Source organism: Abramis brama (assembly GCF_963993115.1).
Source record: "Abramis brama genome assembly, chromosome: 2".
NCBI lineage: Eukaryota > Metazoa > Chordata > Actinopteri > Cypriniformes > Leuciscidae > Abramis > Abramis brama.
Genome location: NC_139964.1, coordinates 38,806,618 through 38,825,118, shown reverse-complemented (window position 1 = coordinate 38,825,118; position 18,501 = coordinate 38,806,618). Strand labels below are relative to the sequence as shown.

Sequence of the window (18,501 nt, the reverse complement as noted above, 5' to 3'; positions counted from 1 at the left end):
TTCCACATAAGATTTACTGACTCTGACCAGCCCATTAGTATTATCGTATTAATAGTTAATTTTTTGAGAAACCCAAAATTTTATACTTATGCTGAACGATTTATACACCTGGAACAGATGTCAATTTCTACAATAACACTGCCCGCGTCCCAATATTCTCCAAAATATCTCCAGAGAGCCAAGCGTGATGACGTGCAGTCAAAAAAAAAAAAAAGCCCGAGTCCTACACGCGGCGGGAGGAGCGCCTCGACTGTCATTCACGGACCAAAAACCTGACTGGACATTATTACTTTTATTTCAACAGATGTCCGTGTAGCGTATGACTGTTTTATCTTATCTTGCGGGAGTTTAATCCTGGGACTTACTTAATATACCCAGTAACAAGTTTACTTGTGCGACTTGGAAAGAGTTTTATTACCAAGAGAAGTCCCGACGCGTAAAATATACGAGGACGCGTTGGTAGATCCTTTTTACTAACGTTACAGCTTTGAATTGTGTTTATTCGTTTGACCAGTTTGTATTCATTCGCTGGTCGCTTTCTAACGGGATTGAAACGCTAGCTAGTCAGTAAACTAGCTGAATCCAGTAAAAATGGGTTTACACCCGTTGGAGTTCAGTGAGTGTTACCTGGACAGTCCTGCTTTCAGAGACAAAATAAAGGCTCATGAAGCAGAGCTGGACAAAACCGGCAGATTTATCAAAGAGCTATATAAAGATGGAAAGAATCTCATCAATGCCACAAAACGTAAGTGCCAAGTCATTTTATCTCTAAAACTTGTTAGTGTGTTCAGTCAACATGTGGTCCAGTCCATGTAACTTGAATGCAATAGGTAATATATTATTAACTCAAATCAGTCAGGCAGTTTTTTTTTCTTTTTTTTTCTCTCTCTCTTCTGTCAAGGTCACTCCTATGTCATTCATATTTCCACGTATGCGCGATACCTGGCTAGAATAGTTTTGCTGGTCTGGAGAGTAAAATTGGTTCATTTGGTGAAATGAGCTTGCGTGGCATAAGATATGCTGACCTTACCCAGTTTTCTTGAGGTATGATTTACATGAACTATGTGCAGATCATCAGGTGTCCTAAAAGTCTGCTTTTTGATCTGTTTACATGGTTAAATGGCCACATTACTGAGTTAGTTTCCAGTTACATCAGCAGTTTTGCATCTTCTTCTGTAGTTTATCACCTCTGTCATGTGACCCTCCACGTGTAAGGCCTATTATAAACATTTTATGTCTCTTCCCATTTATGCACTCATTTTTCTAGAGTTTAGGACTGGACAGAACAAATTGGCTAAAAATAAAGCTTGCGTATCGCGCCTTGGACGTCCAGGCCTTTTTTGGACTTGTTTGAATTATTAGGATCTGCAGTGTCTGGGTAGACTTATCTTTAAAATGAGTATTTGTTCTGCTGATATCAGTACATTTTTGTTCAAGTGAAAAAGAAAGGCCAAAGTTTTTAGGTGCTTGACCGTTTTATGCTGAAGCAAATATTGTCTGAGTTTCTCTTTCTTTTTTCAATCCTATGCGTGATGCACAGTTTTGTTTTGTCACAGCTTCCAGATAATGCTGAACTGTAAATATGGCTAAATTAAGATGTGCAGGGCTTCAAGGCTGGCTCATGGTACATAAGCCCACACATCCACTGCCCACATAATAATCACGGCTTGGTTAGCTTAGTTTTATTTGGCTTGAAACATAAAGCAATCACCAACAACCAATACATTGGGAGAGGTTGATTTAGGTAAACCATGAGTTTCCCTCAGGAGTAAGTCAAGAATAACAAGCAAATGTTTTTTTTTGTTTTTTTAATCAGTTTTGTCTGCTGTTTTGTTCTCATAATGTTTTGTAATTGTAAGTGCTGCCATTCAGAAGGTATCATGTTCAATTGGTGTCTGTACTTAAAGGCACAATATGTACGATTTTTGGATTAAAATATCCAAAAAAAAAACACTAGAACAATGTTAGCCATATATTATAGCCTATATTTTTTGTTGACTTGTGTACTTTATCCCAAATGTTTACAACAATGTTTAAATCTAGAGAAATCAGCCATTTTAACCAGTGTAACATCTCATGTCATTGCATCGCCTGTCAATGGCATCATATTATCTGCGTTACCCTCGATTTCCGGTTTTGCTTCGCAGAAACCATGGAAACAGCAAAGATGCTTTAATATATTAGCCTATGTGTTTTATTAGACAGGAGAGCAAATGTTTGGACACCTTTGTCGATAGAAAACGAATCATTATAGCTCAACAAGGTTAGTCTTATTATTTGAATTTTATGGGTTTTTTTTATTATTATTTACCACAAGTAACATGTTTGCACCCAAAAAGTAAATCAGACAGCACTTTTTTTAATTAATATGATATTCTAATATCTAGCTTACTGCAGTGTGCAACAAATGTCTCCTACTAGTCATGAGATAACGCACAGTAATAACACAACTGTCAACACATCCATATGTATTTTTAGTATGATTGTTTTCACCAAGTAAAACAGTGCTGCGTTACCCCGCAATTTGAATTAATCAAATAAAGTGACCTGAATGAGTAGTAATTCAGCACTTGCATCTATTTCAATAGAATGGAATAAAATAATGTGAATTTAAGTGATCAAACGTTATTATTAGGCCTAAATCATGTTATTATTAAAAATGTTATGCTTGGTGGTCCTCTCAAAGTTGCATTGGATTTTGTCCTTAGCATAAAGTTTGAGAGATGCATCTGCTGTTTTCCATGTCCGTAGAGTTTAACCTACGAGTAAGAGTGTGGAGTAAATATATAGGCTAGCTATAATCTGCGTGACACAGATTTAGTAAATTTTGTTATTTTCCGTGCCTTCGGCCAATCAGCGTAGCGTACACTAACATTACTGGTAGTTCATATTGTGAGCCTGGGATAGACCCTACTCTGAAGTAGGAGCTAATTTAGTTCCCCCCAAAAGGCGTTCCTAGAACTAAAAGCATTCCCAGTTCCTGTGGTGCGAACACGACAAAAACCGGGTACTACGGCCCGGTGTGAAAGCCCCTTTTGTTGGTCACTTTACTGTCTAACACATGACATTTATCTTCTTATGTTTTGTTGGCAACAAAATAATGTGACACCAATTTTGGCATGGCTGAATATTATAGAAGCAGTTGGTCGCCATGTTAGCAGAGTTTAACTTGGCATACATGCATGTTTTGATTTACTTTTCACTGGCATTTGACTTTCTGAAGCAGGATGTACCCAGAGTGTTTCTTAATGTTGTAGTGGTTGGCTTTGTCCCAGTTCTCACTGCTCAATTGACTTCAACATTATTGTCTCGTGTATACAGATGCCCATGCAGTGGCCTAACAGCATTTTACAGCAAAACTGGCCAATTAACTCATGGTCATGAACCGAGAGAATCCTTGCAGGGAACTCTAATAAAACTTAACTTAATGCCCTACATATTGTATAGTGTACTATAAGGCATGTCAAATATTGATAAGGTCAAATGCCTCACAATCATCATAATATTTCATAAAGACTCTACAAAAAGCTTGTTTTATTATTATAATAATTTTTTCTTCAGAAAAAGTTTCTCAAAAGGCATCATATCATTCTTTAAAATTACTTTCAAGTGTCATCTTAAAGAGAATTGGCTGTGTCCCTGAGGCAAATAACCATGAAAGAGCCCAGTTCTTCAGCTTTTGCTTGCTTTTCTTGTGGTTGTGAAATCAACCAAATTGCTTGTCTTATGTGTGCTGAAATTCATACATGTTTGGGGATGACAGTGACCATTTAGTGCAGTAGGACTGATTTTCAGCAATGGAATCAGAGCTTTTTTTTTTTTTTTCAAAGGATATAGTTCACTCAAAATGTAATTCCTTTCTTTTTAAATTCTTTCTTTCTTTTACTTACCCTCACACTGTTCCAAACCCATAGGACTTTTCTTTATCTTTGAAAAACTAGTTAAGATATTTTTAATGAAACCCAAGAGACTTCTGTCCCACTATTGAAAGTCCACAGAAAACTTTGACACTTCAAATGGGTTAATAAAGACAAAAAAAGGACTCCATAATAGGCATGTGCCGGTATCAAATTTTCATGCTGCGATTAATTGATTGAGCTTTTATCACGGTATACGGTATTATCACGATATTTAAATTGCTCGAGAGAAAAGGATGGATTGGGAGGGGATGTAGGAAAAAAAAACTTGCATCACAATAGGTGTAATTGTGATTGTCAAAACATTTGGTAACTAACAATTCAATTCTTGGGATTTGATTTCAATCTTGATTCAATATTGACTCTTTGGATTTATACTAGTAGGCTACAGTAGATGGCCTAAATGTTAATATTTCTCAAGAAAAAATCTCACATAATGCTGTAAACATACAGAGAGCCCTGTCAGCTGGTATTATTAAAGGTTACAAATTAACAAATTAAATATAATTTGATTTTCATTATTATAACAATTATGACACAAGTAAAAATATAATACAAATGTAATATAGTGCACATATTTAGCAAAATACTCCTCTATAGCTATTTTTTTCTAGTCAACTAACGTGTTGGTCATTAAATGGCTTTCCTGAGGTAAATGTAACGTTCTGTGACATAATTGTTCACCTGCAGTTTTATTGACCTCTTCCCGTGGTTGAAAAACACTGATTGATCGATATTATGTATGAGGAATAAATACCTTTCGGTAAGTTGTACTGTATCTTTAAATAAAAAGTAACATAATCGGTTTACTTGAACTGAAGTGCTACAGCGGTCACGTCACATTTACAAGCGCCAAAACGGTATTTATTGTCTGAATTTCGTAATAAAATGGACAACCTGAGAGCTGAATTTTTTTTTCATATCAAAAGTATCCTGCTCTGTCTAGTCTGTCGGGTGTCAGTGTCCTCTTTGCTCCGTGATTTTTATTTTATTTTTTTCTGCGTGAGAAAATGGATGTGTGGCGCTAGAGCGTGTGAAAAGTGTAAGGTCTCACGCTGAAGGCGTAGAGTTGGCAGCCCTGCTTTTTAGAAGGGGGATAAATCGTCGGCAGAATTCCTCCTCCCGCCGTGCTTCTTGTGAGGATTGTTTACATCAGAGTGCGCACGTGTTTAGCGCAGCATATACGCAGTGTTTGTTTAAGCGGTTGATGGAAAATAAGCTAATGCGCTTTCTATAAATATAAATTCTGATCTATTATTTTTCACGGTATTTTGAAGTGCCCGCGATAACAATATCGTGCATATTCATTATCGCCATTTATCGCATTACCGAATACCGGCACATGTCTACTCCATAATGAATTGAGCGGTCTTCTGAAGAGACATGATCACTTTAGATAATAAACCGATTTAATTTAGGCCTTTATTCACGTATAAACATTGATTAATGCACATAGAGCACACCAAACCTCATTGGTTCTTGCTTAATATGAAACGTGCTTTCATGAAATGAGAGAACAAATCACATTGGTTATCATGTATCAAGCAAGCACTGTTGAACTTCTATTTGCCACATTTGATGCGCTTTATGTACGCGTGACGTGTTACGTTGCTAAAATTCGGAATTAAATTTGTTCATCATAAATATAATGCCACTTAATACGACTAGAATGCACAAATGAATCTACATAGTCTACAACTAGGAAAGTTTTACTATAACAAATTGTTCCACCTTTTGGAAGTCTGGGAGGATGTATTCTGCCATGGAATCCTTGATTCAGAGAGACGTGTGACAACCAGGCGGTCAGCTGCTGTGGAACAGGAATCCCTCGGTGGATGAGACGGACTCAGAGGATGCGCTCCTGTTTTTGTCCGTTTCCTCTGCAGAGCGGCCAGTCTTTGTCACACAACCTCTTGACCTGTCCTCGTATCCTCCCCTCTCCCCAGGGGAGATGTGATCCTTGTTCGTCACTGTTTGTAGGAAACAAATTGAATACATGCATCAGCTTCTGCAGGATTTGTTTTTACTCTGCTGAAACGTTAAAATGATTTCCACATTTCAGGATACTGGAAGCATAAAGCTGTACGCTGATATGTCTTTAAACCTAAGCAAAACAAATAGGCAGTTTAGTCCTCCACTCTCTGCATGTCACGTTTTACGTTTTGTCTGTGAGATGTTCTCAACTCTTGCCAAGGATTCAGTTTGGCAAAAGTCTCAGAGTAATCTATCTCAATGCATTGTCAGGAAACATCGTCATAATAATTAATTAAAACAGAATTAAAGTGGATATGAGATCATGGAAGAGGAAAGTTTACTTTTAGGAAAAGAAATGAGTGAAATTAGCTTCATGTGTTGTGCAGATGCTGTGCCATACTGCAGAGAATAGTAAAGTTTTATTTTAGCAACATCATTTTATTTTACTTTACCAACATTATGAATGAAACTTACTTGACACTTGAACAGTTGCTATATCAACATCTTAACGAAGAGAATACGCTTAAATAATGTATAGTTATTTTAAAGGGGACCTATTATGCAAAATTTACTTTTACGTGTTGTTTAAACATAAATGTTTGTCGGCAGTGTGTGTGTGTGTGTACACAACCACCCTAGAATGGTAAAAATTCTCAAGTTACCTAAAATCGTTCATGTTTGCTCTAATCATTTTACACCAGACTGAGTTGTGAACGAGGGTCAATGCAAAGCAGGTTTATCTAAAAGGTTGTTACTCAAGGATGAAGCAGTATCTACTGTTCGTGGTCCAGCTTCACACCCTGAATTGATAACAAGCACATTTGTAAAGGCGATTTTCAATCATTTACTAAATATAAAGTGTGATACATCATCATTTACAAAATAAAGTGCAATTTTCAATCATTCACAAAATATAAAGTGTGATACATCACACTTTATATTTTGTAAATGATTGAAAATCGCCTTTACAAATGTGCTTGTTAGCAATTTCCACAGCTAAAGTTACCACTAATGTGCCTGTGATTATATTCTCAGTTTTCTGTATAGATAATAGACTAAAAATGGAATGTGTTTTGCACAGACCTGCACAGTTGACACATATCAGTATCATGAGGGATGTCAGTTGCCAGTCCAGGGCTCCAGGCTAACTTTTTTTTTTTACTAGGAGCGCTGTGTAGACCCTGACTGAAAATTTTAGGAGCGCAAGCAGAACATTTAGGGGCACACCTTAAATCAGCTTGCAATGCAATTATTAAAATTTCCCCCAAAATAACTGTAATATTGACAAATTCTTTAATAATAAATAGACTTAACGTACAGATATTACAATGTGCAGTTTTATTTTAAGTTCACAGGGCTCCAGACTAACATTTGAGGGCAGCGGCACCAGAGCCACTGAGTTCTACAGAAAATATCTGGTAGCACTGGGGCTGACAATAAAGCACTAAGCTTAATTTAGGGTGTAGATGAAATTAACTTTAATTATTATCATTCATAATGTCTTAATATTAATTAAAAAGCAAAACGAGTGAAAACATTTATATTAGGGAGTGAAAATAGCCAATAAGCATCCTACTGTTTACAATGGTAATTATTTATTTATTTAAATAAGAATTTTCCTACATCTTAAAATTTTTAGTTTTAGGACAATCTTTGAAGGATGAACAAAACATGTGTTGGTCATCACATTAAAAATAACATTTATATATGAAATTATAGTTTTAAAGTGCTGGAAAAAGATGTGTAGTAATGTTACTTGTAAGCGTTTGACTATTTCTGTCACAATACCATAGTTATGGTTAGAGTTACTACATTAGCCTAAATCCATGGTGAATGTTGCTGATTTGTGGACTGAAAGCCTTCTATAAGTGTTTCTCCTGGTTTCCACATCAGCGCTGTTTGATCTGATATCTGTGGTTTATAACAGAGAACTCTGTGCCGAAACGGAATGTTTCTCACTGGATCACGCAGCGATGATGTTATTAATTCTGAGGCGAATTCAATGTATTTTAACTAATTCAGTGTAAACGGTCCGTGAAGCATAAATGAGTGGCGCATTTTCATTCCGCTGTCATTTAGTTTGCATTCGCTGCTTGGCAACGTTGTGGTTGCGCCAGCGCGACCTAAATAAATATTTGGTCGCACCGGCAGGAAAAATTGTTGCAAAATGCGACCAATTGGTCGCAGTCTGGAGCCCTGCTCAGTCAGACTCACCAGAGCTGCATAGTGTTGGTATTACTCAACTATCATTCTCAAAGTTGTTCTCTCTCCTTCATCATCAGTGTCCGACCCAGGTTCCCACATATAGGACTGAACAGTGAACACACCTGAATTTACTTTGTCAGTCATATTGACAAAGTAAATACTTTGTCTAAATTGACATATCACTTCTCCTGGTTTGTTATTGACGCCGTAGGATCGGCACAAGCTGTAAAGGCCGCTCCCTCTTCAGGAAAGGGGGCGGGGAGCAGCAGCTCATTTGCATTTAAAGAGACCCACACGAAAACAGTGTTTTTGCTCACACCCAAATAGAGGCAAATTGGACAAGCTATAACCGGTGGGGTATTTTGAGCTGAAATTTAACACGGACATTCTGGGAACACAAGAATATTACATCTTGTGAAAAGGGCCATTAGATCCCTTTAACTTATACGGACTTATGTGGACTTTTTTTTAGGCTGTTACACATGGATCCAATATACGGTTACACGTGCGCATTCTTTCTCAACCGTTTGCAGAACACTAACTTAAGACTGTTTACGTGAATACTAGCCAAGACGTGCATGTTTGACAATATAAGTTGCCAACGAGAACTCAGTTCAAGATCTCAGAGCGTCCGAGAGGCGCTTTTTTAACACTGTCCTATTGTTCGTAATTGCATGTTTGTTCTTGTTTTTGATAACAAAGATAAAGTACAACAAAAGTAATCATCCACTCCTAGTTTGAGGTGCTTTTGTTTACCTGGATGTTCTTGGTGTTAAGTTTTTTAGGTTGACATAAGCTGGGCAAAGAGTTGGTGGTATTTTAATTTGTTTGTTTGTTTGTTTGTTTGTTTGTTTGTTTACATTATGTGTTTTCAGACTGTCCCTGGAGCCTCCCTAGCACTGCACATTTTGAATGTCTCCCTTATTAAACACAGCTAATCAGCTGTGAGATCAACTAGTACTGCATGACCTGAGATGGGTGTGTCTAGGGAGACATCCAAAATGTGCAGTGCTGGGAGACTCCAGGAACAGTATGAAAAAGTTTACACTAGGCCTTCTGCAATAGTCTGTGTTAACAGTGTTGCACTGTGTTCAGCCGCAACACCGGTTGCACATCACATGCTCACTAGGGGTGTCGAAATTAATCGTTTCTACGATGCATCGCGATGCAAACGAGGACGATTCGGTATCGGTTCAGTAATAGACCATAACCGATTATAATGTACTGACGCTTTTCTGACGTCATTTGTCGCGTACGTGCTTTGTCGCGGTAGCATACAATGGCAGAGGGAGGCGAGTGCGAGTAATTAAAAATGCTCCAACTACTTTAAAAGCCATCATCTGGGCACATTTCGGCCTTTATGAACAACCTGGTAAGCACAACCTGGAGAAGACACACGCTGTGTGTAAATTATGTCACGCACAAATAAAATATGCAGGGGGCAATACCACTAACTTGAGAAACCACGTCAGCCGTTTTCACCCCGAGCTGTTAATGCCTGTCATTGCCAAGGTGGATCAAGCTCAGCCAAAAATAGATCAAATGATATCAACGTTGCCGCCCAACTCGGAGAGAGGGCAGAGAATTACCAGGACAGTGGCACCTTTTATTGCAAAGGATATATGGCCCTTTTCTGTAGTGGAAAACACTGTAGCCGCGATAAAAGCTCCCCTCTCGCAGCCACTTTTCAGAAAAGATTATCCCAGAACTCTACCACGAAACCAAAGCCCAGGTAATGGCATCAATGAGCCAAGCTCATCGAGTTGCAATAACATGTGATTCCTGGACTTCGGTTGCGACAGAGTCGTATGTGACAATAACGGCACATTACATTAGCGAGGACTGGAAGATTTTGTCTCATGTGCTGCAAACGAGAGCCGTTTATGAGTCTTACACGGGTGCTCATCTGGCAGAGCCACTGTCTCATGTCGTGGATGAATGGCAGCTATCACATAAGGATGTAGTGCTTGTGACAGATAATGCGTCGAATGATAGATGATCGCTGCAGCTCAATTCGGAACATTCCCTCACGTAAAATGCTTCGCCCATACACTGAATCTGGCGTCCCAGTGCAAGCTCTCCAGGCTTTTGGGCAGAATCCGACGAATATCAACATTCTTCCATCGCAGCACCACAGCGAGCCACTGTCTGAAAGTGAAACAGCAATGTCTTGGCCTGAGAAATCATAGGCTAACTGATGTTGCATGGTCGAGAGGTTCTTGGAACAACAACCTGCAATTTGTGCCACCGTGCTGTCACCAGAAGTCAGAAAATGTAAGACAGATCTGTGCACTCTTACTGAAACAGATGTGACAAATGCAGAGGATGCTGTGAGGGCATTAAAGCCAATGAAGGATGCAACAACACTGATGTCAGAAGAGCGCAATCCGACAGTTTCTCTCATTGCTCCTCTAAATGCGCAACTCCTCCAGAATATGTCAGACACCAACGGAGACTCACACATGATCCATGAGATCAAGAATGAAATCAGAACAGATCTCCTGAAGAGGTACAACAGTGAGTCACAGAAGAGGATCCTTCATACAGCCTTCATACGATTTAAGGGAATGCCTTTTCTCACAGAAGAGGAGAGATCGGAGGTATACAGAGCACTGACAGTTATTAAATAATAACAGCAAGACAGGGTGTGCAAATGCTTCTCAAAACGCCATCTCATTCACCAAATGAAAGAGAAGGGTTTTTTAGTCTAAATAAAGGGCTAGAATTGTAAAATGAGTCGATGAGATTGATCACTTAATTAAATTACTTATTTAATAATAAAATATAACGACTACTAAAATGTGTCACCAACGCCGTCTCAGATGCGTGTTAGTCAGAATGTGTAACTCCTGTTGTGGACGAACTCTTCCTGTGTACTCGCTGAAACATGGCAACTAAACCCAATGAAATCACAACGATTTGTTACTATAGTGTTCTCATTATAATGTTATGTATATAACTCTAGCGTTTTAACGTAAAATTGTCCCAAACATAACTCAACTCGTGTTTGCTTTACGTATTTTGCGGTTGAGCAGCATGCATGCGCATGACCTTGCTTAATCGACGATCGATAAGTTTGATCGATTAAAATATTATCGACAATTAATTAATCCTAGTTCAGTTAGAGAACAGACACTCCAAATAAAAACTGAACCCATCAGCTCAATTCAGCAGGAGCCTAAAGAGCTAGTCGCAGCACAGATCACCAGAAGTCAGATTTGTTAATAAAAGTTCCATGTTTAATAAAAGTGAGTTTATTGTACTGTTATGTTGTGTTTTTCATTAAGAATAATAATGAACCCACTATTCAAGCAAATGCCGCCCTCGAATTGCCGCTAATCGGAAACTAAAATGCGCACAGGCATTCATACCGGTGCGTGTCCACTGGCGCAGAGTAAGCATTTTCAATTAATTCCAATGAAAGTTGAGCTTGAAGCGTGAAGCTCAACTTCCATAGGAATAAACTGAAAACGCTTGCTCTGCTCCGCGGCAGTGGACACGCACCATAAGCCTTTTAAAAAGAGGGAAAAACTACAACGTCTCCTCAACGGTCTCAAGTGAGTTTTCAAAAACAAATACTTCTCAGTTCAGCATAGACGTGTTGCAGCCTTGGAACGGCTGCAGTGGTATTCCACAAAATGATCATATCTCTAACGCATTCACGGAATTAATACTGAAACTGAGGCCAGAGAGTTGAGAATGATGTCATGCTCTTCTGACAAAAAAAATATTGTGCTTAATAAAGTTGGAGACGTTTTAGCCAAAAGAGGCCTTAGGGGAGGAAAAGAAAGAAAGGGTGAGCGAAGAAGAGGGTAAGAAGAGAGGCCTGGAAAAGATCAGTGAGTGGAACAGGAAAGATTGGACAAAGAGATGGTTGTGTAAACACAGTCCTGCTCGTAATTTAGCTTGATGGTTAACTGTGCCCTCAGTGTCACATCAGAGCTGTTTATGAAGAAGATGCAAGTCTGTTTTGTTTTGCTGCTTGTAGTCCTACTAATATGAAAGAGGAAACATTATAAATGAAACTTGCATTACAACAACAGATCATGTGTAAAAAAATGATGTATAGTTGCCAGTACACGTCAAGATTTTCTTGCAATACACAAGTTAAACACATTCTAACCCAGATGTGCAAGCAACAAAAAACTGTTGATTTGATTAAATATTTTATTGATATTTTATTTTAATTTAGTTTATAATAGGCTATTGAGTTTGCAATGCCTATTTATTTAGTCTATATTGGTAAATGCTAATAAATTTAACACTTAAGTTTAATATACAATGAATGATCATAATGCGAGGCAAGCACATCACATTATATAAGTACATTGTATATTTTTTCAGCAGCATTCAGTATAGGATTTGACTAATAGACTCATAGATTAAGTAGGCTATTTCAAATTGATCTCATACATAATTTTTGACTGTCCTCTAGGGTTTGTTAGACTAGTTCAGTCTGTTACTATATTTCAGTTTTAACGTTAATGAAATTAATCGTAGTGCACATCCCTAACAAATACACAACATAGCAAACATTGGCTACATCTATTTTTAATAACACTGAACTAATTTTGTAAAGATTTTTTTTGGCAGTGAATTAACCCGCCATGTAAGGGTTAATGCCCGACGAGGTGTCCATTATCAGGTATTATACCATGGTCTGGGTGAATACTCGATTCTGATTGGCTGCAGGGTGTCCATTAAAAAGTGATAATGTACACCTAGGAAAGGCGCTGCGCGTCGGACGGTTCACGCCTCGCCGAAGTCCATTAATACCTGACAATGGACACCTCGAAGGGCATTAACCCGCTTATACCATGGTCACTTACGAAAGAAAGAAATATTTAATCAATTAATAATACTTTAATGTGTTTTAGAGTAAAAATCGTGAGGGTTTTTATTTATTAAGTCGAGCGCACTATTTAATATCTCCCGTATACAGGCGTTGCCAAGCAACGTGGCCACAGCGACCCGACCGCAGCAGTTGATCAGTGAGTTTGAGCCAGCGCAATCATTTAGAACTGTCATCAGGCAAATTGACGGGACGCCTTTCCTAGGTGTACATTATCACTTTTTAATGGACACCCTGCAGCCAATCAGAATCGAGTATTCACCCAGACCATGGTATAAATTGAATTAATTCATGAATAATAAAAAGTATGAAACAATACTACAGTTGTAACTGGTGCAGACAAATTAATAAACATGGTGATTTAAACTTTTCTAACTTTTAGTTATGCATAAATGAGAGTTAATATAATTGTACTTTAACTTGGGCTTCAAATATGTAGGCATTCTATGTATTCAAACACAGGTTGTTATTAGGGGTGTAACAATACATCGATATGGATCAAACGTCGTCTAACGTTACGATGCATCGATGCCTCACATAAAATATCAATATACAGTACCTTTATTTTGGCACTATCCACATCCTCGCATAACTTTTCTCAGCTGAAATAGATGCCTGACAAGATTGACTGAACCCTAAACACATTTTGTCACAAAAGCCAGTATTGTCCACTGTCAAGGCATTGCGAGTTCATTTTTTACAGCAGAAACCGACGAGCAGCACCCTTTTTGTTTGTGAACACAACCCGAAAAGTTTGTTTTAGCGAATCAGCGCGCAGCAGTTTTCAGGTCAAGTGACAAGGCTATTAACTTAGTCACTTCGAAAAGACGCGCTAGCTGAGAAGAGTTTCATTATTCGTCAAAGCTGACTAAAAGGGATAGAGGATTAGATCATTTCAACAAACTTGATGAACCCGTGAAATCTATCTTCGGGGCGTTAAAGGAAAATAAAAGCTGAAACTTTTTCACGGAACCTTGCTAAAGCAGCACGTTACAGTGGTGAGGGAAAAGCTCCCTGTATATGTGCAGTTATCTGCTTTTGCCAAAAAAAAAAAAAAACTTTTAATATGTAGAACTTTTATAACTTTAATTATAAACTTTTATTATATTATTAACTTTAATATGTAAAACTTTTAATACATTAAATGTAAATGTAATATATAAAAAACAATGAACTTTAATTTTGTAAGTTACCTGTATTTTTTTGAGTTATTATTACTTAATCAAAACAACCCAGCTGCAGTTTGATTGATATTACTTGAAATGCACAATAAAAAAAAAAAAAACATGATTTATGAAAAATCACCAAGAACGGAGTTATCGTTTTTTGCAAATGAACTCTTCTGTTGTAAATGTCCCAACTGGGAGAGGGTGTGCAATTTTCAAATAGTTTAATTAAACATTCATATTAGGCTATATATTTAGGTTGTATTTGTGAGTTTATAAACGTAACTGGTTGTGTAAACTTGGCACATAATATCTAAATATCGATAAATCAATCGATATAGCCCTGATTTGAATCAAATCTTTTTGCAGAATTTTTTGAGGTATCGGCAAATATCGTATCGCTGGCTGAGAGAATCGATATCGCATCGTGATGAACTGTCCGATTTACACCCCTAGTTGTTATCAGTCTGGACACTCTACGTCGTTTCATTTACGAAATTTCAGAACCATTGATCAGAAGCCAAAAATTTTGAGGCTGTGTGAACCTGAAGAATAAGTCATGTCCCTCGTCTTCATTAGTTCAGAATGGTCTTGACCCGAAACCCATCGCTATTACCATAAACCTATCTCCATCTGTTCATTTTTACTGTCATACCCCACATACCATACATAACCCCTTCACCCTTGAGACTTGGGTGCTCTTTTAACTTGCACTCGCAATTTAGTCTGATAAATGTATCAGTTTCTTTCTGTCCTTTTTTGCAGTTAGAGGAAACTGAAACTCAATTATTTATGTAATAGATGACTAGTAATAGTAATAGATGGGCCTCTTGCATTCATAAGGGAGATCTTGGCCATTTCCAGTATTTCTCCCGGCATGCCTTAAAAGGCCTTGGTTGAGAGCACTGGGGAATGTCTGTGCTGAACACAGATTGTGCTAGTATTTATTCAGACCCGTTATTATTAATCTTCCAGGAGTTTCATTCTCATGGCCAAACGGCGACTCTTATCTTTTTTGTGCAGGTGCTAATAATGCATTCATCTGCAGGGCCTGAAGTTCGGTGCGGGTATTGCGCATAGTTGTACACATTCCTGCGGGTTTCGAGATTATAAAGCGGGATATTCCCGCAAAAATGTATGCACTGTACAGTGCATTCCCAGCTGAGGTTCGGACAATAATTTTTTGGAACAGTTATATACATTTCCATCGGGGCAGCCGTTGTGCTTTGTAAAATAAAAAAACCCAAACCCAATCCCATCAAAGTGAACTGGAGATCAGATATTTATCAGGCTATTTTTATGTATTTTTTTAAATTTTATTTATATATTTTTTACATTTAGACACCTACAGTACATGTATGGCTCATGGGACTGAGAAAACATATTGGGGGTGCAGGGTTTACCTCTTAAAGTGCCCCTACTATGGATTTTTGAAAATGACCTTTCATGTAGTGTGTAACATAGCTCTAAGTGAATGAAAACATCCTGCAAAGTTTTAAATCTGAAAGTGCACCGTATATAAAGTTATTGTCTTTAAGAGTTGACTCTGAATCAATGAAATGAATCGTTTTTCAAACGAGTCATAAGCCGTTTCGTTGTGACGTCAAGACGAAACATTAGCATATTGCCCGCCCACTTATTGCGTGCGCAGACACCAGGGAAAACTGGCGTCTGCAAAAAGCACTCACAACAGAACAGAAAAGAACAGACAACAGCATCATGTCGAGAAGACGCTGTGCTCTACAATGTGAAGCTAAAGCCTTTTTTTTTTTTCACTGCCCAAGGACGAGCATGTGAAGATTCAGTGGTTAAAATTCATCTTTACCACAATACCACTGCAGTATAATCCTAAACTTTTGCTGTGTTCCCTTTATTTTACTGACGACTGCTTCTCAAATCTCGGAGTTCAATGCAGGATTCGCAAACCACTTGTTCTTGAAAGATGGTGTTCAAAATACTTAGTTTTGAGTTTTATATTGTGTAGGTCTCCTGCTAACTGGCTAACTCACATTATTACTGTCTTACTGAAATACTTCTGCTAATCAGTTGAGGGCCACTATTAACGTTACCTAAAACTGTGTCTATTAATGCAGATTGTCTGTCATTCTCACTTCTTTGAGGAAAGATTAAGCATGGAGCAAGATTTGTTTTACCAACGTTTATGTATCATCAGTCATTCACGCTAGAGCTCGGCTAATGTATGCACTGTTATTGATAGTTTCCACATGTTCACCGCAATAAATTAGAAAAATCCTTGGTAAATAAATAAGTACAAGTAAAATAATTGGTTTGTTGATGGACATTCACTTGTTAATGCTGATGGCGAGGAATTACAGTTGCAACATCTCATAATGTCCCTCAAAGTGAGTAAGTTAGTGTATCACTGAGAAACATCCTGCTCGAGTTGTCCTTGCGATGGAGGTTTGGGTTGAATAACTAGTTTTTCCAATGTTTCATAATTGGACTCGCGCTCTGATTGATATGGTAAAATCGACGTCATTGGTCATTACTGTATTTAGTTTACGGTGTAGGAAGCCTCAGGACACGCAGAGCTGACGTTGTTATGGCAATGGGCTTTTTTAATTTCGATGTGCGCTGTACACGATAGACCAATCACAACAGACTGAGCTGTCTGGCCAATCAGAGCAGAGAGTAGCTTGAGGAAAGGAGGGATTTAGAGAGATTGATTCATCTGACGAGTCGTTTGAGAATCATTGAAAATTAGGTGATGTGCAAATGTATATTATGAGAAAATTAAACAGTTTTTTGACCTTTGATGCATGTAAACCTGTTGAAGGAGACTCCAAAACAACATTAGGAAACTTTAAAATGGCATAGAGGCACTTTAAGAAAAGCATGGGCCATTTGTATATTTTGCTCAAAACTACTAAAAACAAACAACGTAGGCTACATAATATAATAATCAAAACTCTCATCATGAGTAGTAATTTCAGATGTTGTTGTCTTCCCTTGCCATCTCTAAATAATTTTTCAAATTATAACATTGTTTATTATGAAATGCTCTTAATATGCGGATTAATCATGCTAAATAGGAAGAAAAAAAAGTCTAAAGGTGCCACATGTTAACTTAGTTGTCTCAAATCTGGTTTAGTTAAATGGTCTGAGTCAACTGTATGACAGATAAAAATAATTATATTTGCTGCATTTTCATTTTCTGCAGTGTTTTCAGCAAAATGATCTATTTTTCTGCTCACCGTGTTTCTGCTGTTGTTAAAATAACTGCATCAGCTGCAGCTCTTAATGCGGCACTTTACGTTTTTATCGGGAGAAAGCTTGAATGAAGCATGTTTTGCTTTAGATGAAAATATTAGATGATGTTGCGCCAAAAGATCATTACCATAAACGACCCTGAGCGCATGTGGTGTGAACCACTCCGTTGTTTTGATGCGCTGCTCACTTAAAACTGTAGAAACGGTAAAATTGCGCAGTTATGTCGCTTGTGTGTCGGGACAGTTTACGGAATTGTCTGAAGTGAATGTAAACATTTAAGTAAGAAAATGCATGTGTATCAGTATATTAGATCCATGCATTCAGTCTAGGGGTGGGCGATATACCGGTAGGCACAATTACCGGTAGAGATTTTGGACTATCGTCTCTATTGCAGTTACAATCAAGTGACGTTGCTGTGCTACACAGTCACGAAAGCTTATAGTTTGCATGCGTTTTTATAGATTCAATATGTAATTTTTCACTGCCAGAGGTCACTTTTTTAAAACAATAACAAAGGCTAAGCTTGATGACACTATGAAAGAGTGAAACGAAGGGTGATGCCGTTTTCACCATCCAGTGATGTATGGTATAATTCGTATAATTCACGAATCATGTTCACAGGTGAGGTAATAAATTATGTTATGTCACTATGTTATGTCATTGTAATGAATTAGCTGGAAGGAACGTGAAATATAATGCTATATTAGCCTGTTACTGACATGTGACTATTTGTCAAATGATTTGGGGGGTTAATGCTGCGCAGTTTTAAGTTAAAAAGTAAATTTGAATGAAATCACAGTATTTGCAGGTAATGGCTAAATGTTTTTTTTTGTGCAACACGTACTGTATTTAATTTCACTGCCATAGACTTGGTCACCAGACTTGATAAAAAGCGTTACTGAAGTGCAAACAAAGTGCAATATAACTGTATGTGTACAATATTTGCTTGCCTGTCTATTAAAAACACATGCTAGAGCAGAGTCTCTGTCATGTCCAAGTTTGTCGCAAAGCTCTCTCCATCCTGAAAACGCTAAGCCGATATTGATCCTTGTTTTATTTCTCTGTTTTTCCCAAAGCCTGCTTGCCTTAGTTGATCTACGTTTACGTTTTTTGGGATTTTCTTTACTCGCAATCAACAACCATGATGAACCATGAT

The 18,501-nt window shown here is 37.8% G+C and overlaps 1 protein-coding gene across 1 annotated transcript in view; it reads left to right on the top strand.

The window, feature by feature from the left end:
• The first annotated feature begins 194 nt into the window (after positions 1–194).
• arhgap10 (Rho GTPase activating protein 10) overlaps positions 195–18,501 on the top strand; it is a 76,676-nt gene continuing 58,369 nt past the window's right edge. Inside the window, exon 1 of the mRNA XM_084094954.1 lies at positions 195–745. Coding sequence (XP_083951080.1) covers positions 592–745 — 154 coding nt within the window. The 5' untranslated portion in view covers positions 195–591. The remainder of the gene's footprint in view (positions 746–18,501) is intronic.